Here is a 26,061-nt window from a genome sequence, read left to right as displayed (position 1 = left end):
ATATTATGTATTACTGTATTACTGTAAAACGTTTAATCTATTAATATGTATAAATATACTATAATATAAATTATGTATCATTATATTTTTGATAGGTACTATTATTATTTATTTAATAATTATAGTATAGTACTATAGTAGACAGTAGTATAGTTACTATACATACATTTTGTAATTATTGATACAAATGTTTTCAATCGAGATACCAACTAAAATAAAAAATGTTTCTTATAAGTTATTATGAATTATTTTTTTTCTATTATTGATCGAATTTGTTTATAATAGTTATGGTTTTGAATCAAAACTTTTGATACATCACTGATGGATTTTAGGAAAGAGATCCCAGTAAGCAGCAAATAAATAATAATACAAATAAGGACACAATTGAATAATTATTACTCAGAGATAATGCTACATTTTTTCTATTAATAAACATTAAATTACTCCATAACTTTAATCAAATTATGTAACAATTAAATAAGAATTAATTAAGCAGATAGATAATTATAATAAAAAATTCCACGTAAAAAGTATAACTAAATTATTTTATTTTAAACAAAATATTTGTATTTGAACAGACATTTTTAAACTACCTACTTGGTTGTAAAGCTTCTCCTTGTTTTTTGTTCTGTAGTTTTGTTTTCATAAATTATCTATAATCAGAGCAGTGCCGTTAAGATTTGGCACCCAGGGCAAAATTAAAAATATTCGCCTCCTATATTATTTACCTATCATTTATTATTATAAAAAAAAATTTGGCGCCCATTTAAATCATACGCCAAGGGCACGGTTCTGTCTATGATTATTAATTTGTAATATCTCTAACCTAATTAGATAATAAATACTATAATACAGCATACACATAAAAATAAATACACGCGTTATATAGGTATAGATTGTTAATATTCAAGTACTTGTAAGAGAATACCCTGTGGGCTGTGATGTAGTTAGTAGTTTTTTTGTGGTAATCGACAATCAATACACATGACACATCATTCTTAGAATTTTTTAAATTGGATCAAATTTTGTTCTGATTTAGATACAGTTAAAAAACCAATTGCTGGCGACATAGTTCAAGGGCTCACGTTAGCAAAAGACCAGTCCATAAATGTTCATATGTTCTCTCTAATCTGTTAAACATGCCACTGGTTATGTTGTTATGTACACAGGGCCGGGTCTTGCATATTTTTTACCCGGGACAAAGTATAAAATTAGCGTCCTCTTATAATTATTCAGCCCTTCTCTATTATGCCACTGTTATTTAGTAATTTAGGGCTCCCCGACCGATATTTCCAGGGCAACTGCTCCCGTTCGCCCACCTTAGACCCGGCCCTGATAATACAGTTTAACTGTTTTGTGGTAAATAATATTATATTCTGTATAATTTATAAAGATCCGTAAGTAACTCTAAAGTTAAAATACCGCCAATAATTGGTCATCATTGGTATACCATAATACCATGTGTATGTTAGTCACGCATTTCAGAACTCCAGAGAGTTTCTATAAACATTTACGTCAACAGCGTCGCTTGAAATTTTTTTTTCCATTTGTCGAAATAATTGATAATTTTCTTTTTTTTATACAACAGCAAATAAATGAACGAAGAACCTACGAACGGAAGAAATCTAGTTTTTGTTGTGCTTCAAGCTTTAAAAGCTTTTTCTTCATTTTTCTTTTGACTATTTGTTGTAGGTATACCTATAACATATTAAACAATTTATCAGTTCATTGTTGAATATTATTTACTCTTAATTATAGTTCTGCATAGGTACAAGGCATTTCCACGTAAGTAAAAGTTTACGTTTGTATACGTGTTTTGTCAGTCCACCATTAAGTTTATGTTATGATGCTCCTATAATATTACTTACCTAGTAAATAAATAGGTGCCTACGGTATTTGTGTGTATAAAAATGTTAAAATACTGAATATATAAATACCAAATATTGTAGCTAATTGATTTGAACATAATGAACAAATTACTAAAGACAAACATTTTACAATTTATTACTAGCAAAATTAAACACTAATTTTGAATTATAAGCATTTTATGTTTTTATAATGCAATTAAATTCCTGCTTCAACTCTAGATTTTATCTTTAATATTAATTATAAATAATTGTATTCATATATTGTAATTTTGGGTGGGGCCAAACAAATGGATATTTAATTAGGAATTACAATATGTGAATCATAATATAAGTTGATATATTTTGCTAATTTTATGACAAAATGATAATTATGTGAATTTATCAAAAAAACTATAAATTAACATGATGATTAAGTACAATAATTATTTTTTATGAAAGTTATAAATATAAATTTGTATTTATGCTCTTTTTACGTTGCTTATGATTTACTCTGCCATAAATTATTTAACTCAATATTTACTATTTATATTTTATTGCATTTTATGTATTCTTGTTTTTATTTATTTGTCATGAAAATAATGGGTTCATATAAAATTGAACATATTCAATACTTAATTATTTTGTAAATTTACTAATTCTACCATGAACATAAAAATAAAAATTTTAAATGTTATTATGTTTTATATTGAAGTACAATATTATTTTTTTTCTAATAAAATAAAATTAACTTCAATATTTATTTTTTCTTGTAAATATTTAGGTGTTGATTATAATTAGTTATAATATATTTATAAAATAAACATTTCCTTAATGGTTAGTTGACAATTTAAAGTGTTATAGTAAAATAAGTAAAGGGTTACGTATATTTTTTACATTTAATATTCTTTTTTGAAAGTGATAAATTTTATTACATTGTTATATTTGATATATGTATTAAATTATACTTAATTGTTTATTTAATGTTTTAGTATCTATTTTCTTATAGTTTACAATTTATTTGATTTAATAGATCCAGAATACTGAAAGTTTATCTCAGGGAACTGATACCAAATTTAGTCACAGTTCAATGAGACGTGCAAGTTATGGTGGTGGTAGTCGAGGAGCACCAAGAGGTGGCAGTATGAACAGAGGCGATAGTTATAGTGGCCGTGGCTCAAGTTTTGGTAGCCGTGGTGGTGGAGACAGTGATGGATATAGACGTGGTGGGCCAGGAGGAGGTGGAGGAAATAGTTTTAATAACCTGAAGAGTAAGCAACCTGGTGGGGCTTTACGTAAACCCAAATGGGAAAATGAAACACTTCAACCTTTCCAAAAAAATTTTTATACTCCTCATCCGTTAGTTTTAAACCGGTATGTATTCAATATTTGTAATAAATTCTATTTGTAAATTTTGTTTATATTTAGTCCTAGGTTAGAAGTGGAAAACTATGTTAGGGAAAAAGAAATTTCGTATGTTGGTAGTGATATCCCAGATCCAATTATGAATTTTAATGAAGTCATTCTTCCAGACTATGTTTTCAATGAAGTAAAGTAAGTACTTAATATTAAAGTATTATAAATGTTATGAATTATGATTGTTATGAATAATATACTTGATAATATATATTTATAAAATAATTAGGAAACAAGGATTTAGCAATCCAACTCCTATTCAAGCAGTTAGTTGGCCAATTGCACTAAGTGGAAGAAACATGGTTGGAATAGCTCAAACAGGTTCTGGAAAAACTCTTGCTGTAAGTTGAAAACTATTTTACCTTAAATATTTCTTAATTAATTTTATTTTCATAGTTTTATATTTTTTGGAATAAAATTAGATATTTGATTTTAAACTACAGTAGAACCTCAATTATCCGAACCTCCGTTTTACGAACCCTCTATTATCCGAACTGCAATTAGCGTATCTGAACGTTTGCGAGACTTTGCCGCAGAAAAATGCGTTGCAGCTCGTGAAATAAAAATCGATATGTTCCTATGTATGTAATGTATGCAATTCTAATAATGTGATGCATGTAATTTTAATAAAATATTAATAATAATAGTAATAAATATGTATGTATATAATATAAAATATTTAACTGTTAAAAAAAAAATTTTTTTAAATTTTCAATATCCGAACTAGGTCCCAATTATTTTGGATAATCAAGGTTCTACTGTACTTCAAAACATACTGATTATTTGAATAAATTAAAATTTAAAATCATCAAAATTAGCTAATTATTTTTACCATAGGCCAATGATGTCAAACTGCCTATTTCTTTTTTTCAATGTTAAAATTAAAAATTCTGATATTCAATTGTTAAAATGAAGTTATAAAAAAGTTTATATATTATAATAATTATTGTACCTACTTATATTTTTAGTATATGTTGCCGGCAATATTACACATCAATCATCAGCCCCGTCTCTTACGTTATGATGGTCCCATAGTTTTAGTATTGGCACCTACTCGTGAACTTGCTCAGCAAATTCAACAAGTTGCTGTTTCATTTGGTACCTCTACTTTTGTAAGAAACACTTGTGTGTTTGGGGGTGCTCCCAAAGGTCCTCAAGTTGATGATTTAGAACGGGGTGTAGAAATTGTAATCGCAACACCTGGAAGACTTATCGATTTCTTGGAAAGGAATACAACTAATTTAAAACGATGCACATATTTAGTCCTCGATGAAGCTGATCGTATGTTGGATATGGGTTTTGAGCCTCAAATACGTAAAATTATTGAACAGATAAGGGTAAACAATTTAACTTTAATTTGTATTTACATCTAATACAATTATATATTTATATAAAACAATAAATGTTTACCAGCCGGATCGTCAAGTTTTAATGTGGTCAGCAACATGGCCCCCTGAAGTTAAAAATTTAGCTGAAGAGTTTTTGGACGATTACATACAAGTGAATGTTGGTTCTTTAAATTTATCTGCTAATCATAATATCTCTCAAGTAGTTGATGTGTGTGATGATTTTGAAAAAGAACAAAAGTAAGATTTGTTAGAGTTTTAATAAAATTCTTGAAAGTAATTAAATTTTTTTTTTAGACTGTATGCTTTGCTAACAGATATATTTTCACAACCAGATAATAAAACTATCATTTTTGTGGAAACTAAACGTTCTGTTGATAATATTGTGAAATTAGTGAACCGGAATGGGTAAAATATTTTTATTTTTAAGTTTATTTATTAGATAATATTTTTAACTTAAGACACTCAATTTTTGCTAATTGAAAAAAATTTATTTTAATATTAATTAATATTATCAATATTGTTTAATATGTAATCTTGTATCTATTCTATATTATTGGGCATTTGCCCATTTTATTCTTTTGAATAGATAATTATTACTTTTATAATGAGTGTTTTACGTTTCAAATGATCACCTTGAATGTTATATGTGATTCAAATATTATTATTAATTTTATTTATCATAATGAAATGTCAAGATGGAGATCCATTGGAATACATGGTAATAAGTCTCAAAATGAACGCGATCACACATTGAATCAATTTCGTTCTGGTCAAGCAAATATTCTGGTGGCAACTGATGTAGCTGCTCGTGGTTTGGGTAAGTTGCAGTAAAGAAAGCAAATCAGACCGTGGAACCCAGATTCCAGACTGGTTGTTATTGTATCGATGCCTTCGATGGTCTTGTATCTACTTGCTCAGCCGGTCGGGTTAATGTCAAAGAAAACAGAGCACGTCGGATGATTTTCAAGGCACGTAATATAATATAGCCTATTTTTCTTTTTTTCTTTTTTTTTTTTTAATTCTTGATTATCAAATCAAGAGAAAACTATACACAAACAACATGTAGGGCTGGTGTTTTAATCGCGCTACGTGTGTGGTTATATAAATCTGGTCAAAAATGAAATGTGAATATATAAGCGGATTCAGGTTATTCTGTAGTAATTTAAAGCTCATTTAAAATTTATCAATTCTAATCCGCTTAAATGCTCAATCATTTGATCAGTAATTGCATCAGCCCAAAACTTAATAAGGAGGCTATGTTATACCAATTGACCTTAATTAGGCTAATATTAGTGCAGTAGAGTTTTAATTATCTGAAATTTAATAGATTTTTTATTTTATTGACTAACCTAATAAGTGACATCATATTTATAGTTATTGGTAAATTATTTATTCAACTTTAATATACTACCTAAAAGATTATTCAGATAATTAAATAAATTTGGCATTCATTTAATATGTGACTTACTGTGAACACCTTAATCATCAGTCATTTCATAAGATAAATTGAGATAAAAATATATTAGTTCTAATTATCTAAAAAAAAGTGTTGCACTGAAATACTATAAGATCTGATGAATGAAAATTATACCATATTGAAAGATATGTTTTATTCAATTAACTTAAATTTTTAATCATTCAAAGATTTTTATGAATCCTCTAAATGGGGATCACACAAAAATAATTGAATGCTTATAGTTAATATTAAAATATATGATGATCAAAATTGTATTAAATTAATGAAGATCTTTGATTTCTTAATTGACATTTATAACACTTAATTGTATATTTTAATTTTAAATACCTGGTAGGTCACATGCTAATGAATGTCTAAATTTCTACACAAAATAAATATCTGTTGAAAGAGACATTCTCGATAGGCATAGAGGAGTAATTCAAATATAAATGTGAAGGAGCAAAATATTTTTTATATATTATTATGTATATTTATTTTTTTAGGAATTTTTTTAAAGTTTTATTCTTAGCTTTTAATATTGATGAGCTTAATCAATTCTTGGACAAATTTATAACAAAATTTTTATTAATTATATTGTAGTGTAGGATTAATATTAACATAATAACTGAGTTGAGAATTTTACACAAAATACTTATGTTTTTTGATAAAATGACATTTGTATCAGTCAATATAGATAAGCATTTATTTTTTATAAAAAAAAAGCAATAATAATAATAATAATTTTAAAGCAACATTGAAGATGCAATTATTTTAAATTTCATTAAAAATTAATATGTGGTTAAGTGAGATAAGATACTAAACATAAACCACAATGTCGAGCATAATTAAATCAGTTCAATATTTTTACTGGATATCTAGTGCAGAAGGCAACGAAAAACCTCTTCAATGACAATTCTTCTTTAGTAACACTACAGTTCAATATGTACAATCACACCTTTTAAGGTTTATTTTTCTTTTTCAACTATTTTACTAAATATACAACAGAAACATTTAATTAATGCTAAACACAGCATTGGATGGATTTATTAATCAAAAAGTCTTTGCAATTAAAATAATAATAAAAAAGAATAATGTCACGTACAAATCAAGGAAACATTTTTAATATAATTTTTATTGCATAAAAACAATTTGACATTTTGTGGATATTTCACTAATGTTTTATAAACATAAAATCATTTAAAATAAATAAAAGTATTATTTTTACTATGCTCTGTAATTAGTAATCAATAAAAAAAAAATAATTACAAACAATAGGTTTTAAATTTCAATTTAATGATTATTTTTATGAATAAATTATAAAAAAATTATATATTAATACCTAGCTAACTTTGTTTTCCAAATAAAAGTTAATTTAAAGAAGTTTAAAACATTTTCAATTAAAAGAAATATTTAAATTTTAAAGTTTTAGAACTAATTAAGAATTATTTCATAAATATATTTATAGTTTACTAGTTACATAAAATACATAAATATATAAACATTTATAATTTCAGTTAAAGAAACTTAGTTAGAAATATTATCTCTGATGAAAAGTGGTATTAATTTATTGTATATTATATTATATGTGTATAAAATAATTATAATTATTTCCATAATATTTGTATGTATAATTTATTACTTGAATATGATTTAAAATATTGCTTAAAGTATATAGACTATTATAATGCATACAAATATACAATGTAGTATAAATACTGCCTAGTTATATGTTGTTATGATAATATGATCACAAAAAATAGTAATAACGTAATGAAAGGTATCTATAAAATAAATAAATTTAATAGTTTTAAAAGGATGTTAATGTATTAAATATTTTTTAAGTATTTAATATGTTTTATTTGTATAACTACTAGAGACGTCATTAAGTAGTTTAAAAGAGAAAAAATATTAGTAGTTAAAATTTAAATATTTACAATATGATTTTTCTGAGTATATATTTTGATGTAATATTATATGCTAATATTTCATAAGTATGTTATTTAATTATAAAAGGAAATATATTTTGGCCTTCAGAAACGGTTAAGACTCATCATAAGAAGTTAGAAGATAAAACATGACATAACACTAATGAATAATAATCATTATTCATTGTATAAATTTATATTGTAATGTTATATATTATGTAGCAAATAATGCTCCTTCATGTTAAATAAAGGCATCTGAAATATTTTACATTATGTCAATCAGTCTGGTAATTTTATATATTATTTAAAAATGTATTACAGGTCAACATCATCTTTATTCAATTAAGTGATTTTGTTCTAATGTACTCAAACAGTTTTTATTTATATTACCACAGTTAAATAATATTTGAGTATATGATTTCATTTTAATGTACTTAAGTATTTTAATTGTGTGTGTTCTAATTTTATATGAATTTATAGTAATTTTATTGTTTATATTGTATGGATACTTTTATAAAGTATCTTATTTAAAAGTTTAATACATTGTTTTTAAGAACTTTCAATTTATGCATTGAACATTTTATTTATGTTCATAAAAAGTGATAACATATTTTAGATTCTTAAAAAATCAATGAATATAATTCTTATTATATTAATTCCCGAGCAATGACCCAGTTGCCCAGTATTGGTAAAACCATTTTTTAGAGTAATGTTGGGTATAACCTATAAATACAATAATTAAAAATTAAATCATTTATATCATTATAAATTTAATTTTAATTTTAGTTTTTTACATATTCAGGATTTTTTTTGTATCAACTAATTATTAATCACTGTTAGACAAACAAATTGTTAATGAATAAGAATCTACCTCTTCTTTTTTTTTTTTTAAAGAATACAAAACTAAAAACCTATTAAATTAGAAAAAACTTATTCATAAGTTATGTGCCTTTATTTTGTTTTATTTATTAGGGATTTGTTTGTTAGCCACTGAGTAGTAATAGATTGACAATAATCAACAGAATCTAAAGATTTTACTCAAATTTTTTTAACAAGCATTTAAAACTAATAACAGGAGTGGCTAACTTGCGACTCACATCTTATTTATAAAATCAAAATTTACCTATTATTATGAATTTAAAGTTTTTTGGTATAGATTATAAAAAAATTATTAAATTTTATAAAATGTATCTATAATTCATTTATAATTGTATTTATCTGCATGACATGTAAACATTTTCATGTTGGTCATACCTGCTATATAAACACCAAAATTAAGTCTAATTTTCATTAGAAAACATATTTCTTTATAACTGATTTGTTATCATTTTAAATTGTATAATAATGTGTTTTTCTCTTGTTAAGAATATGAATGATTATTAACATACTTATCTACTTTTAACTATTGCTATTGCATATACATGATGGCATGCAACAAACATCACTGTCATCTCACTCTTGTGTGTATACTTTCTTCTTAATTATGCGTAAAGAAATAAATTCTCCAATAAAAAAAAAAAAATTATTTTTAGTGAAGTAAATTTAATGCATTACATCTGGGTATAGTCATATTTTAATTCAGTAGTCTATATTAGAACTGGTATGTTTTTATTATTTAAACAAATTTAAAGTGTTTTGATTGTATTAGTTATTGTATTAGATATTAAACTTAACACTTAACATAGGTTATCTGTATCGAGTAAAATGATTTTATTTTATTTTTTCACTATACATTGTCTGTTTAGACTAGTTTTCCTTTTAATAATCTATTTACACAAATTACATGTTACAAAACATACATAATATAATTAATTTTAAATACCTACTTACTTATTAATATATATGAATATTAATATTAATGAAAATAATTTTATAAGATGTATTTTAATATTTAATTTGCTTAAGATTATTATTATTTATTTATTTTATTCTGTCTACTATATACATTTTTTATTAATTTAATACATTAACTACCCATCTTTTATAATTTTATTTTGATTTGTTAAATATTAATAGTTGAATATTTTATTTTTAATTAGATGTGGACGATGTCAAATATGTGATAAATTATGATTACCCAAATTCTTCTGAGGATTATGTACATCGTATTGGTAGAACGGGTCGTTCTAGCCGTACTGGAACTGCATTTACATTTGTTACCCCCCAGCAATGCTCGTCAAGCCAAAGATCTCATATCTGTCTTACAAGAAGCTAAACAAGTAGTTAATCCAAAGCTTTTTGAACTTGCAGAAATGGCTGCTACTGGGGTGTTTGGAAAGAGTATGTTTTGTTAAATAGATAAATGTTTTTGATTTTTTGAATAATAATTATGTCCTAAATATTTTAGTGGACCGTTCCAATCGTAGTCGTGATCGTGGTGGACAAAACAATCGAGGCCGTGGTAATCATGACCGTGGTAGTCGTGGAAACTATGGTAGTGGTGGTCGAGGTGCATATAGAGGAGGAAGTCGAGGTGGTTACTTAGGTGGAAGTCATAGTTCTAGTCGTGATAGCTATTCAAGCGGAAATCAGGGAGGTCGTAGTGGGTTTACAGGAACTATTCCTGTTAACAACATTATGAATAATAACAACGGAACTGCTCCAGGACGTGAAAGAGCAAGCAGATGGGGAGATAGCAATAACAGTCAAGTAACTCAGCACCAACCTAGTCAGCATCAACCAACATTTGTGTCGCAACCGCCTGTTCAAATACCTAATATGAGCAATCCACCTCCTGGTTATGCAAGTAATTATGGGTTCCAAGCGCCACAACCTAACAGTAACTTTAGAGGAGGTTTTTAATTTATGACTTTGATTTTTTTCTTTTATATATGTATTAATTATAAAGCACTTTATTTTCAAACCTAATTTTATTAGATAACAATGGTATGTCTAGAAAAAGTAAAAATAAAAAAATTATACCCGTGTAATATTACTTTTAGTAAATTATTGATTAATTAAATTATGAATACACTTATTTGTATTATTTATATTATTTATATATATATATATATATTATATATAATCAATATTTATAACTAAGTTTTTATTATTTATTATTTGAAATTTGTATTTTATACAATTATTAAATTGAATGATAACATAAGTCTTCTGTTCTAAATACTACTCAATGCTACTAAGATTTATATTGGATAGATCAATTTTGTATTGTTCTGATATTACAATACTTGGTTTTTGACATGTAAAATTATATTTTCTGCTGATGTAAAATATAAAAACATGATTCATTCTTTTAAATAAATTCAAACATATTTCAAAACTTAGGTTGTCACTTATTATTTATTACTATTATTTTATACAACTATTTAATAAAAGTAAGTAGTATATTATGGTTTAGTACTAATTGTTGTATTAAATTCTGTAATTATATGTTAAAAATAGATTTTATAAATAAATCTTAAATCATAATAGGTATATAAATGTATAGATTTTAGATTGATAGAATGATATTAAATGTTCAAGAGGGAAATATTATAAAAGCCTCTTAGACTTGGAAAAAAAAAATTGGCAAAAGTTGTGTAGTTGATTGAATTAAATTTCAATATCATTGTATTCAAACACTTTTGCGAAATGAAAATTACAAAAGTAATTTAGTACACTAAACAAAATGTATCTTGATCCCCACTTTCAATTTGAACACTGGTGATGATAAGATAGTTCATACTTATAAATAATTAGATTTAATAACATAATAAATATTATTATATTGGTATTTTTATTAACTTGGTATAAGAACACATATGAAGTCCAGTAAATCAAGCAAACAAATTTTAATTAAACTTACCTTTACTAATTTTTTACAATATAAAAGTTGAAAAAAAAATTTGTGGAACTGGTACTGGTCCTGTTGTGTAGTAGATTTTGAGTGTTCTTTTTCATTGAATAGGTTACTAACGAATGTAGTATATTTTTAAATCAATGATAAGTGATATAATTATTACATTTTTAAAACGATAATCAATGGAAATGATTTGTCAGTACTTTATTTGGCTACATGCTTCGATATGTAATATTAATAATATTTGAATAACATAAGCCTATAATAAAAGGAAGAAGTCTGAAGTAAATATAATTGCGTAGTTAACTATCAGGTACTTATCAAAAAGTGGGGGTTAGACATATATAGGGGAGCCCGATACACAGCAAGGCCAATCCAGATGTGAAATATTTGAGCTGATCAGAGCACCTTCATATCAGTTTTAAATATTTGTTTTGGACTAATTTTTTAAATAATATAAATATTTGAACAAATAAGCAAGTTGTATCATATTTACTTTGAACATTTAATAAACATTTAAAATATATATGTATTTATTTTAATAAACATAGAAATATTATTGAACTTGAACATTTTCTAATGATGAATTACTTCCTTTACGCTGTTAATGGTTACTATCTTAGTTTTCTTAGAATTGAATATCGGTCGTTAAAATAAAGGACTACACAAAGTGTTTCATTTAGAGCTCAAGCTTGTTTACAGTCAGGTGGGGAACTTTGAAAATCTGATTAATTATAATTAAATAAACATAAAATTTATTTCCTTGTTATTTGTTTATATTTTTAAACTACTTTAATAATATTTTGTGGTTTTTTACATTAATTGGATTCAATTTTGTACTTAAAAAATAAACTAACTTATTAAATTATTTATATCAACTCTAGTGAATTTATGCTTCATTTAGGCTTCATGTTTGGTATAATTATAAATAGCCAATAATTACAATCATAAAAGACCTGTAATGTTTAGCTGCGTATAATTCTGCAATTATAGAAGATATGAAAATCAAACTTATAAAGTATTCTTAATCAGTAAAATAATACAAAAACTAAAAAAACCATACTAAATATTGAATGATTTGGAGTAATACAAGATTTATTTTTAAAAATTCTAACTTTTGATAAAAAAATGTTTACTTTTTTAAATTTAATAATAATAATTTGCATAATTTCTGGTTTAATTGCGTATGTTGGTTGATAATTAGATAGCTTTAAAATAAAAAAAAATTATAAAAATGTTGAAAAGTTTTGGAGAAACGTAAAAAAAATACGTGGTAGATTTGATTTTATTAAAAAAAATTGTATTTACCATAATTTAAAAATAAAAAAGTTAGATCCTCTCTCCCTTTAAAGGGTATTTCTTCATCATTCTAGGTATACTTTTGTATGTCAGCCAGTCACTTCACCACAGAACACATTGTTTAGTATTTAATTATTAATGTATGTAACAATTTTAAGTTCCCACAAATTATGTTTTTAAATTGTATCAAAATAATTAACATCATTATTTATCTTTAAATAAGTAATTTTGTGCAAATTTAAATTTAAAATGTCTATAAAAAATAATTGTCTTTATATTTTTTGGTTTGAGTAAGAACTACTTATGAGGAATCTTGTATTAAATTTTCATAACTTAAATATAAAAGAAATTGTTATGAATTTTGAACATTAAATGCATATCAAAAAATTTGGCCTATGTATTTTTAATATTTTTATACAGATATACTATGTGGGATCTTGCATTAAATTTTTGAGAATTTTGACCCAGCATTATTAACAATTATGAAAAAATCTAAAGTTTCTTATGCCTAGCATTAGCTTAGAATTTTAATATGGAAAATGATTTAATAAACATATTTTGGTGAAAATTTCAAGTAGCAACGATAATTTGTTTAAAAAAAGACCTTATCAATTTTATCAAAAACTTACTTAAAATTCCTATATATTTTTTGTTTTGACCTTACTAAAGTAAAAACCAAATCCATTTTTGTTACCAGAAAACGCCCTTATTTTTGAAAATAAAAGCATTTAATTAATTACTTATCATGTACACACACAACAAAAAAAACAGAGATAAATTAATAGAATAATTACTAATAAGTCAAATTGGATTGTTTGACTATATTTAATTTATTGTAAATTATTTAATTCTTAAATTATACCTTACTAATGTTAAGTTTGTCATATTTATATAAAATATGCTACTTAATAAAACGCTGAGTAACTAGCGAGTTATTACATTATTAAAGTAGTTGACACCCTAACCACAATATAATTCATTTCTTAAGAGTTCTTAGAAGTATCATGAAAATTTTTATTAGTTATTATTAATTACTAAGAAGTTAATACACCATATTCATAGTTTTTTAATTTTTAGTATATCTACAAATATTTATAATTTATTTTATCCATACAAGACTTAAATAATAACATAAATATTTTTTGATAACAAATACATTTTTATATTAAATAAATAGCCAACATTTAATGGGATATGAAAATGTATTGTTAAGACTTAAAACTGATATGTGAAATAATGCATTCCCATTTTAAGAATAAAATGTTTTTCTTCTTTTTATAATAAACATACATAAACTGAACTTCATCTGTTTGACATTAGTCATATAATTTAATGGATGGATACAAAATCTATTTAAAACGTTAATTTGAATCAAGAAATGAATTTAAATGTAGCTAGTTAATAATAAAAGTGAAGTTAATTTAAGACTTTTTCATTACATCTTGGCTCCTATCCTAGCTAACTTATCGGCTTCTTCATTACCAGTAATTCCTTTATGACCAGGTACGTATGTCTATAATAAAAATTGTTATTAGGCTTGGAACAAAATTTAAAGTAAAATGTTTTTATTTTACCCAGCTAACTGAATCCATTGACTGGATTCTTTTATTTAATATCATAAACATTTCTTTGTTTTTCACTTCTGCACCTGCACTAGTTTTCCACCCTTTAGCTTGCCAACGCGGCATCCATTCATTTACACTTTTGATGACAAAATCTGAATCTGTGTGTATACTTATTCTAGTGAGACCTGAACATAAATTTATAAATAATACTGTTTAGAAAAATTTGTAAAAATAATTTGTTTAAACAACATACACAGAAATTACCAGTAGAATTAACTCGTTCAATTGCTTTAATGGTAGAAAATATCTCTGCATTGTTATTAGTTTGTGTTCCAGGTACTTTTATTGCCAAATTCCTAATATAAGTATTTGTTTCAATAATGTACTATAACATGATTCATCGCCAGAGAACGGATTTTTATATAAATGCTATATGTATTAGAATAAACTTTTTGAAATCTGATGTGAATTGACCTCAATTTAGATCATTTTATTAAAATAATATTAATTGTACTTTTCATATTTCTAGTTGTATATTTTTATTTTTTCTTATATTTTCATGCTCACAGTCACATACTATTGATAAGATTAAGACTAGTCCTTAGAGCCAAAGATAAGATGACATATGCAACATATATATAAATTAAATTAATATAGATTAATTAAAATGTTAAAGTTTAAGCAACTTCTAATTTTCCAGTGCAATAAGGTAAATGAATTCAATTTTTGTTTTCTCTTCTTATTAACGTGGGCTAATATTCTAGATTAAAATAATGTTTATGATAAAGAACTTATTAAAGACGACAAATTGTCCTTTGCTTAATTAATTTAACATAATATTTAATTTAATTTTATCATTAAATTTTAAGTGCATATTTTTTTAGCATATTACACCATTTTTAAAAGCATATTTTGAGGATTTCTTGAGCATTTAAATCCGTTCCCTGTTTACTACAAAAACACTTACAGAGGATGACTTTTTCCAAACCATACTCCAGCCCCTGCAGATGCTCCTTTAAAGCCATTATTCGAACAAGCGCCATCAGTATAAACAACAACTTCATTTTTTTCATTGAATGTGAAAGATTTTTCTAAAATTTAAACATTATTAGCATGTTATCTTTTAATCCAATATCTACTTAATAATTAATATAATTTATTCATTTAGTTTTTATGTTATTTTTGTAAAAATATATTTTAATCATTGCTTTAAATGTTTAAAAAACAAATAATGAAATAAGCAACTATTTATTTATATTATGTGAATAATAAATTATTATATTATATTATTATGTGATGTTAATAAATAACTGTTATAATTACTTGCTGATTCTAGTTCAGATGGGAGTAAATCGGTACTATCAATAGCATCAATATATGGAGAACACATATCTTTTTCATCAGAAAATGTCAAGTTTTTATTTGATGGTGTACTAATCAAACATTAAAAAATACATACATTTTTATGAGATTGTTACAATCTAGTTATATAACATGTAAGTACTGGTAATAAAAAAGTTAATTTAAAAAAATTAAAGTTAATTGCTTAGTAAAAATTATAACAAATTGTCTTTCAAAAATATTTCAGTAAAAGTGTATAAGATTAAGTGTAATAATGAAGAGTACCAGTTTAGAGAAGTTCAGAAAAATTTACAGGAACAAAATAATTAATAAATCAATCCTATAAAGTATAAATTATTTCTTTCAAATTACTCAGGATAATTATATCTCTATTTTATACTAAACAGCTAACATACTTTGTGGTAGTAACCAAGGACAAATTTTCTATGGATTCAGTTTCATTCACATTCAATATTTTATGAAGTTTACCAATAACTTCATCATTTAAAATCTTCAATTGGTCTACACATGTCACCGATAATCCTGTAAAAGATGATGCAGCAAGCAAATCACTGAACGCCATTTTAATCTGAAGGAAATAGCCATAACTTAGAAACCAATTATTAATAAATTAAAATATAAATAAGAAAAATACTTTTTTTATGTGGTCTTTTACTGAATCGATCGTAAAGTTTGAATTCTCAGATCTTTTTCTTTTTATTCCTTTGAAATGATCATTAGTGCTTTGTGCATTTTGCACAATCTGGAAATTGAAATCTTTAATATATTTTTCTGCTTCTATTTTTGTATTAAATTTCTTAGCATATGAATTAGGAGTAGCGTCTCTCAATCCACGAGCCATCTCCCTGTAAATAAATATTATAATAATTAATAAGAAATCAGGGAGATCCATATAGTGTACTAAACATATTTAAAACATAATTTTACAAATTGTGAATCAAGAAAAAATGTTAGTTATACATTATGTATTCAGATAGTTTTAACTGTTATTAGTATTGATAAGTCTTGCAACAAAAAATGAAATTAAAAAACAAGCAATTTGTTATGTTTTTAGTTAAACGAATTTGCTCAGTAGAATGTGTTAAAGTGCATATTCAAATGTTGATTTGAATTTACCAGTTTTCTGCTATTGCACCGGTTTTTTTAGTCTTGAAAATTACAGCGTAAAACGGCATCTTAAAGAAGCAACTAAATATTCGTTTAATCGATAATAGATTACGGTATTTATAACCACTGAAATACATAAAACTCGTGATTCGTGGCAGTTGATCATAAAAAACTACACACTACCTATCAAATATCAAAGTAACAACGAAAATAATTTCACAGACGGTGATAATTTTAACTTAAAATTTCTTAAAACATAAACATAGCGATACTACGATGTGAGTAGTGATTGTAGTTCAAATGTTCATGCTCAACTACCGCAATTCAAGTAGTTTAACTACTGTCCAAGATAAAAATTGGAAAGTGAAATTTAAATTTGAATTCAATTTTAACTATCACGTTTATAGATAAGAAGAATATAATATGTTGAAGAACTCACAATTCTTGCAGCTGATAGGTCTGAGGTGGTCGACAGTCACATAGATCCCTCGACAGTTAGATCCCGGGGGATAACTGACGCAAGAGAATATAATTGACGGAGAATTCAAACGTCCACAAGAATTTAATAAATGTATTCAATTTATAATTAAAAGTTTTTTGTTTTTAATTTTAATTTGATTTTACCTTAATTTAAATAGTAAAAAACACCTTGATAAATAAAAACTAATAAAATTAATCATTAAACTACTAACATATTTAAATTAGTAGTTATATTCCCTAGTTCCCTAGTTACCTATTTAAAGTTTCAATACAAATTAATTGCTATTATACGGTTAATAATTTAATATTATTAATTTTAACATTGATTAGGATTATGATATAGGTATAGGAACATGTGCCCTGGCTTATTGCATATAGCTTTGATACATTTACATTTAAATTTATCTAAATAACTGTATATAGTTAATTCATCATATTTTTATACAAATACTGAAATATAACATACCTAATAAAATTGTATAAATAAATGAAAATCCATCAATAATTAAATATAATATAATAAAATCTTTTAATATGAAAGTATCAAGTATCAATAAATTATAGGTATAATATATAGAAATTTGTATCTGAAAAGAACCACGTCGGAACGTTACAGTATCTATGTAGGTAATACTGTAATAGTTATCCTTATTATATAGTTATAATAATAACAGTATAACTGTATAATAAATAATAATATTTTTATACTCCCTTACTTAAATTAAAAATATATCAACATTAAATTATCATTATTAGTGACGCAACCGAAAATAACATTACCACCGTATACTAAATATAAAATAAAATTCTATATTCTACAAAAATTACTCGTATTACAATGCACACATAAATAATTATTGACAAAATAAATAAATCCGGTGACAACGATTTTTTTTAAATAATATTTTGTTGATATATCAAATCCATTATTGAATTTCCACGACCTTAAAATTTAAATAACAATAAATACAATTAATTAATTACAAAATTAAAAATATTTAAATAGCATTTTTTTTTATTCCTGTATTTAATTTATGGAGGAGAGTCCATAAAGTTTACTCGAGGAGACGGAGGAGAGCAAAAGTCATCACTGCAATTTCATATTCATTATAATAATATATTATAAGTATTTTTTCACACGATCACTATCATTACAATTTTATTGAATATTTTTGTATTATTATTATTGTGATTGATGTTTTACATATTGTGTAAAATCCAGTATAGAAGAATGTCTATAAAATCCGCCCTAATAAGAGCACAAGTCATTATTATAATTCTATACCTATTATAAACATATTAATTATATATAATACCGACCAATCACGATTTTATTTTATTTTTATTCATATTTTTTTTTACAAAATTTATTTGTTCTTTCATTTTTTTTTTTTTTATGTATAACCTGCATAAATACGAATTTTATAATTTTATAAAGCTTAAAAGACGATAAATACAATCAATATAAAATTAAAAATATTTAAACAGCATTTTTTTTATTCATGTAATTTAGTGTCGTAGCGAACTAAAAATTTTCCAGAGGCAAGTTGATAATACCCTATATACCCACCCACCACTATTATTTCAGAAAGTAGTGGGAGAGGGGGGTTTCAAAAAACTCCTGTAAAGCATCTTTTAAATGTTTAAATTATTAATGCATTAATGCATTATAATTTAATACAACTAAATACTAATTATATTATTTCAGATCATTAATGACTTCCTGTGTAGTATATCATATATTCATATCACATTTTCAACTAGGGGACCCAGTGACTACCATCAGGCACCCAACCCCCTGTTCGAAAAAATAATCTCAGAGGCAATTGTCTCTGAAACTGTCGTTCACCACGCCATATTGCATGTAATTTATGGAGCCGAGGAGAGTCCATAAAGTTTACCCGAGAAGAGCAAAAGTCATCACTAGGACTGGAATTTATATGTAATAAAAAAACCAAAAATATGTACACATATATATGTAATTAAAATAGGCAAAATATGTAGGTAATATAAAATAAAAAATATGTAAAAAGAAAAATTTTAAATTTTGTTAACGTGTAAAATTAAAATAAAATTCTAAATAACTAACACTCTAACACTGTTAAAAATTCGTAAATATATTTTGTCTAATAATTGTTGAATATAAAGTTTAATCTAAGATCATTTGAATCCGTTGAATGTATAGTTAATAGTTATCGAACAGAAACAAATAAGATAAACTATAATCAAGTTATTAGTATTTAACTAATCCGGTGAAACTTCCATATAAAAAAAGTCGAATAAGCAACAAGAAAAATTCGTAATATGGAGGAATTTGTTAAATAACAATGAAGCCATGAAGGTCTTAGTTCTTAAAAATATTTTGTTAAACAGAAAATTTCGTAAAATGGAAGTTTCACTGTATTTTCATACACTTATTTCCTAAATGCAATATGCATTAAACAATTACAAATTTTACGAGTACTATTATTGAAGTATAAATGTATAAGGGGGATACAAAGGGGGGCAATAGGGGCAATGGGGGCAATAAGAGTTGTTTTTAGAATTTGTAGATTTTAAATATAAAACTATACGGGATTATGATATTAATTATTATTATTGTTGTGCGTACAACAATATTGTGTTCCTAAATCCTTTTTCTTCTCAAAACGTATACACAAAACATACACGCACGTCCCGTATGCGTCTATCAATTAATTCAAAATATATCATTGTGACAATAATTTTTTAGTAGTTAGACTGAAATATTTTCTGAAAATATTATAAAAATAATTATGTTTTTTCACTAATAAAATATAATAATGGTTAAATGGCAAAAACCGGACACCGACCCATTGGGCTGCTTTTAAAATCAAACAGGGGCAAATGCCCACCTTGCCTCTCCTTCAAATGACGCTACTGCTATTATATAACTTAGTATAACTATATAACTATAGTTACTATTGTATTATTATTATTGCTTAAAAGTTTTAACTTAATTCATATTCTCACTCACAGTCTCAGAGGTTAGTCGTAAGTCCAGTCATTATTTAAAGACACCAATTCGTGTATTATTATTTAACACTAACAGAGAAGTATTCAAAATATTATGTAGATTAGTTTTAAGCTGTTTATGCCATAAACTTATTAATACCTGCAGTGGCGGCTCGACAGGGGGTCTTTGAAACGGCGACTCACCATAAAAAATTAGTAAAAAAGTTTGAAGAAAATTGTAGTATAATTTAATATTTTTATCTATTTTGAAAATAATTATGATGGTTTCGATATTAATATAATAATATTTTGTATTATATTTTTACATTAATAATGAGAAGACGGGTGTCATTCAATAATAATACGGGCGAAAAATATCGATAACAACAACTAATTAATAATTTATGCGAAATGCGATGCCAATGGCAGAAACTTTGAATGAGTCTAGTCTCAATGTATTGAACAACATCTATACAATCTACCCCGCCCTACGCCATGTCATGCATATAAAATTTGTATAATATTGAGTACAGTATACACAATTGAGTCTCTCGAACGGGAGACTCACGAATACATTTAAATGTCTGACTAATAATAATATTACAATATAATAATACAGTATATGATTTATGGATATGAATCTATCATATTAATCTATCATCTATGGCAATCTTCGCTATTCGCTGGAGACGATTGACGGTTGTAATAATTTTAACAGAGAAAAAAAATAGACGTACAAATCGTTAAACCGTACTTTAATATGATTAATATTTTACACGCATATGCCGTTCTGTTCAGTTTATTTTTATGAAATATCTCAATATCTTCAATTCGAAACACGGTAAAGACGGAGGAGGAAAGGTGTTCCTAGGTCGGCGATGTGGTTACTGAACGTGTGGACATTAAATATGACACAACTAAGTTTTCACAAAAAAAAATTGATGTTTACGTGAGTTTGATTTTCTATACTTTTGGACCTTTAATTTACTTTTTTTAGACATAAAATAAATACATACTTATTGCACCGGACAATCTGCTACCTGCCGGGTAACGTATACGTATGCATATTTTATTCCCGAACGCGCAATGCATATAAAATACGTGAGACCAAAAATACATAATTTATTAGCAGACCCATTTTATAGAATAATAATTTATATTTATATTGATTGTATAAATGGCATTTTTCATTTTTAACCGGCCGAGTACCCGACTAATATAAGTTTATTTTATCCCTAACAAAAATAAAAAGTTTTCCGAAAAGACGCATTAATATTTTTTTATAATTTTCTGAATTTTGAATTTTTAAGACATTGGATATTTATTTCATATTTCTGAGATAATTATTTCTGCTTGGCCGATTTTTGTTTTTTTTTGTAGTAATTTAAATTTAAAAAACGAATAACTGTAGTTATTTGAAAATGTTATCAAATGTTAATATTTGCATTTCTTAGACATATTATAATTTTCAAAATATGTTGACTACCTATACACTTATAGGATAAAATAACGATAGAATAATGCAATAATACCATAAATAGATGCATTTAATATATATATATTTATATCGCAAATTATCTGAGCATATTAACATTAGAACCTACTGATTATTTTAAAATCAGTAAAAAATAGTATGATTACGTATGTATTATTCCTAAACAGGACGGTACCGAAACGAAAATGATATAGTCACATGTGTATTATATATGAGTCGAATGTGAATAACTGCTTGTATTTAGAAATTAATTTTATTGATTTTGTAAGTTCTTCTTTATTATACGTAGATCATAATCTATTAACTATTTAGTATGTAATATTAATTGAATGATTAAACTTAAATATTTTTAAAATTATTAATCATGTAGTACAGCCAAACTGTAAACTGCTGTATAGCTACTATAGTAGGTGACTACAATACTACATGTAGACTAGGTTAGGTATGTCACTATAACGAATTTGTACAATTTGAATTCAATTTTCAATGTATAATGCATTAATGCATTGTGTACAATGTAAAATTATGCTGGTCGAAGATGGTCTTATTTTATGGTGAGAAATTTTACCAAACAACTATTGAAAATTGAAATAATAAAATTATAATTTAAAAAAAAATTCAGGATGATATACAATTATTATAATTTTACGTATGAAATTAATTAGATACCAAAAGTTTCGTATGCAAGACGCCAAGGCAGCTGAAATATAATAATAAATTCTATAAAATCACAAAGAGTTCTATAAAAAAAAACATTATTATAAATTATAATATTTACCATCCATGGCAAATGACAATCGTCGTCATTTGTAGGAGACGATTAACCATTCTAATAATTTTATTGAACAGTCGTCAAACAACAGCCTTCAGTACATGACAAGTACTCTCATTTTCATAAAAAATTTCAATGATTTCATCCTGAAGCGTAAAGAAGACAAATGAAGAAATAAACTAGCTGTTTCTTCGGTGGCTGCAGTGCCCGTTTGAACTTTAATATGGCACAGCTTGATTTCGCCGAAAAGCGTCGAAGGATACTTGCGTAGGTTAATTTTCCTATAATTTTAGGGTAGTAATAAATTTAATTTTTATACTTTAAATAAATATTCATTAACTTGTACAAGATCCCACCCCGATTACGTAGACTTATATTATATTTTCGATCGTCCAATGCAGTTAATCAGCAACCGGCGGGTTATTGAATACGACCCGTTTTAAATTCTTAAATGATAAACATTATTTTTTATGACTGAAGTTCAATATTTTATGAATTATTGATTATTAATTTTCCATCCAAAAAAAAAAATAATTCTTGTAAAACGATTTTTATATTGTGTTATATATAGACTATAATACTATAAAGTTTAAAACAAATAATCTTATATACCGCGATAACTTAAGGTTTTAACTAATTTTTTATGAGAGTATTTCTTATTTATGTTATTATTTAAAAAATATTTCAAACTATATTTAACAAAGTTTTTTATCTTTTTATTATTACAAATTTTTATTTATTTTTTATTTATTATTTATTTTAATATTTAATAATGTTCAAATTATTTTTTTCATTAGTATTCATATAAATATTTTCTTTTTATATCTACAATTTTAAAATTTTGTATAGTAATTCTCATTAATTTTTTTTAATGCAAAAACAAAAGAAAATGCTCACTGGAAACTTATATTATGACTGTTTGAAGTTTAGTATTATATAATTTATATGTAAATTAATAAAATATACGTCTACATAGATTTCATCATCCGGGTAACGGATTTTTCATAAAAATGAATATATTTTATTTTAAGTTTAAAAAATAAATTGATTCCCCAAATCATTGACTAGTGACTAGGTACTATTTGTTACAAGAAACCACAATAAACGAAATGTATGAATTTTTTTCTACTATGATAGGTGTCTTCAGACACAATATCTACAGACAGAGGTAATTGCTTCTAATGTAATAGGTATGTAAGATTAAGTTAAAACAATGTGCGTGATTAGAATCAAAATAATGCAGTAATAATAACTTTTTTTTATATACTTATTAATATAATTATTTCTATTTAGTTCACTATATTTTTATAGATTAAATTAAATAATTTGTAATCATCATTATTAGAATAAATTATAAAATATTACTACTTTGCAATATCTATAAAGATTTGGTCTAGTTTATATGTTTCAATTTTACGTATGTCAAACAGCTAAAATAGAAAAATAGATCGTATAATATCACAAAGAGTTCTATATAGATTTATCATATTATAATATTCGTCATCCGTGGCATACGGCAATCAATTAACAATTCTATAATAGTCTTAATGAATAGTATACTGAAGTACATGACAAGTACTCTCATTTTCATTTCGTGCTGTTTATTTTCATAAAATGTATTTTTATTCTCATTTAGAATCACGATGAAGATCGGTATGAAGAAAATTTGCAGTTTCTTCGGCGGCGGTGCACTACTACGTGTCTACGTAAAGACATAAGATTGACACAACCCGGTTTCCCAGGAACAGACGACTATTACGTAAGTTTTTTTCTTATTCTCTTTTAGGATTAAATTTACATTTTAAACTTAAAATAAAATATATTCATTTATATGAACAATCGGCTACCCGGACGATGTAATCGACGTAAGCACATTTTTTATTCTACTATTCACGCCGGGTTTATTGACTTTTACAAGCTGTTAAGCTGATGACAGACCTATATTTTATTTCCGATCGTCCAGTTCAATGAAATGGTCGGCAACCGGCGGGTTATTGTATACACGACCCGTTTTAAATTCTAAAACACTGAAATTTTTTTTTTATTTATATTTTATTATTTTAAAGTTCTATACAATATTTTTTTCCATAGTAAAAAATTTAAGAATATAAAATTTTTATTTTTATCTGGTCCCCAAACTGTTTTTAATTTGTGAATGTGGCCTGAGAATTCAAAAAGGTTACCGACCATGCATTCATTAATGATGAAATTGCCAAGAATAAAATAAGTCGTTAAGTACACCTTAGATCCTGGACGTAGCGAAAAATGTATAATGATTTTACAATTATGTAGTTTATCTTCTGTTTGTCATGAATTCTTGTAGTAAATGTGATCTATTTGGTACTTTGGGTAGTAAATAGTAAAATAAAACAAAAAATTTCAGATTTTGCCATAATATTGAAAAAACAACAAAACTGAAATAATTACGCTATATCCTTGTATAATTCCAACCCGGAGGATAATTGGCAGCATCAATAAGAATTTCATCTGAATAACAAGATGTCGCAAGGCTGTGTTTGTTTAATACTATAATTTTTTGAACAGTAGTGCAGTATATACTATATTATAAATATTTACTTAAATTATATTTAACTTTTATGGTTTTTTTCAGATAATATACTGTACTACGGTTTTAGGTGTTCTTTTATTTTAATAATACGTTGATAAATTACCAATTTTTTCAATTTTTTTTTCCTATCGTCTTTGTGTATGTTTAAATTTATATTTTTTATAGTTATTGTGCTGTTTAACTTTCTTATAAAAGAGAGTGAGGAATTTAAAAGGTGGCCACCGAACAGAAAGTTAAACTACAATATACTATAATCTTTTTAGTTCTTGTCTACATTTTTAACTGATAAATTATGAACATAAAATTTAAAATTAATTTAAATTCAAAAATAAAAGAACACCAACACAAATATTAAAATTTTTTTACCTATGAGTATAAATTGCATTTAATCTGCATATTAGTTGAAGTTTTATAGGCACCAAACATTTGGCTGGATCGTGGATTACTCATCGACGATGAATTTGTCATTGAGCTGATAAAAAATGTGTCGGCACTCGGCTTCGTTTCAACCCGGAGGAAGATTGGCAGCATCAATATAAGGAGCTCATCTAATGTCAACTGTCGAAAGGATTTGTTTGTATTATATTATAATTTTTAGAATTGTAGTAGGTACAGTATAATATATATAATATTTATTAGTGAAGAAGAAT

At 25.2% G+C, this 26,061-nt stretch overlaps 2 protein-coding genes across 2 annotated transcripts; one reads left to right on the top strand and one right to left on the bottom strand.

Moving 5' to 3' along the window:
* The first annotated feature begins 1,579 nt into the window (after positions 1 to 1,579).
* Positions 1,580 to 11,274, top strand: LOC132929220 (uncharacterized). The gene is given in 11 exon segments (XM_060994412.1): positions 1,580 to 1,785; positions 2,878 to 3,218; positions 3,273 to 3,398; positions 3,490 to 3,601; positions 4,229 to 4,597; positions 4,674 to 4,846; positions 4,904 to 5,014; positions 5,305 to 5,426; positions 10,030 to 10,151; positions 10,153 to 10,270; positions 10,338 to 11,274. Coding segments are annotated over 10 exon segments (1,992 nt in total). The 5' UTR covers positions 1,580 to 1,785; positions 2,878 to 2,934; the 3' UTR covers positions 10,793 to 11,274.
* A 3,110-nt stretch (positions 11,275 to 14,384) lies between these two features.
* LOC132930577 (uncharacterized) lies at positions 14,385 to 17,515 on the bottom strand. Its single transcript, XM_060996517.1, has 8 exons — positions 17,132 to 17,515; positions 16,650 to 16,860; positions 16,411 to 16,583; positions 15,977 to 16,086; positions 15,621 to 15,744; positions 14,918 to 15,009; positions 14,663 to 14,838; positions 14,385 to 14,601 (listed from the first exon to the last, which is right to left on the bottom strand). Exons 1-8 carry the CDS (start codon positions 17,257 to 17,259, stop codon positions 14,524 to 14,526), a joined length of 1,092 nt encoding a protein of 363 aa, XP_060852500.1. The 5' UTR covers positions 17,260 to 17,515; the 3' UTR covers positions 14,385 to 14,523.
* Positions 17,516 to 26,061: the final 8,546 nt, after the last annotated feature.

The sequence above is a fragment of the Rhopalosiphum padi genome, chromosome 4, assembly GCF_020882245.1.
Source record: "Rhopalosiphum padi isolate XX-2018 chromosome 4, ASM2088224v1, whole genome shotgun sequence".
In the NCBI taxonomy this organism is placed as follows: Eukaryota; Metazoa; Arthropoda; class Insecta; order Hemiptera; family Aphididae; genus Rhopalosiphum; species Rhopalosiphum padi.
The sequence above is the reverse complement of the archived record's forward strand: the minus strand, read 5'-3'. Positions and strand labels throughout refer to the sequence as shown.

What these genes read in the sequence shown, in the direction of transcription:
- LOC132930577 (XM_060996517.1), bottom strand. Translation starts at nt 17,259, where the DNA reads ATGTATTTCAGTGGTTATAAATACCGTAATCTATTATCGATTAAACGA. An exon ending in TAAAAGACCACATAAAAAAA is followed by an intron (nt 16,584 to 16,649) that starts GTATTTTTCTTA and finishes TATTTCCTTCAG; the next exon opens with ATTAAAATGGCGTTCAGTGA. An exon ending in CAATGGATTCAGTTAGCTGG is followed by an intron (nt 14,602 to 14,662) that starts GTAAAATAAAAA and finishes TTTTTATTATAG; the next exon opens with ACATACGTACCTGGTCATAA.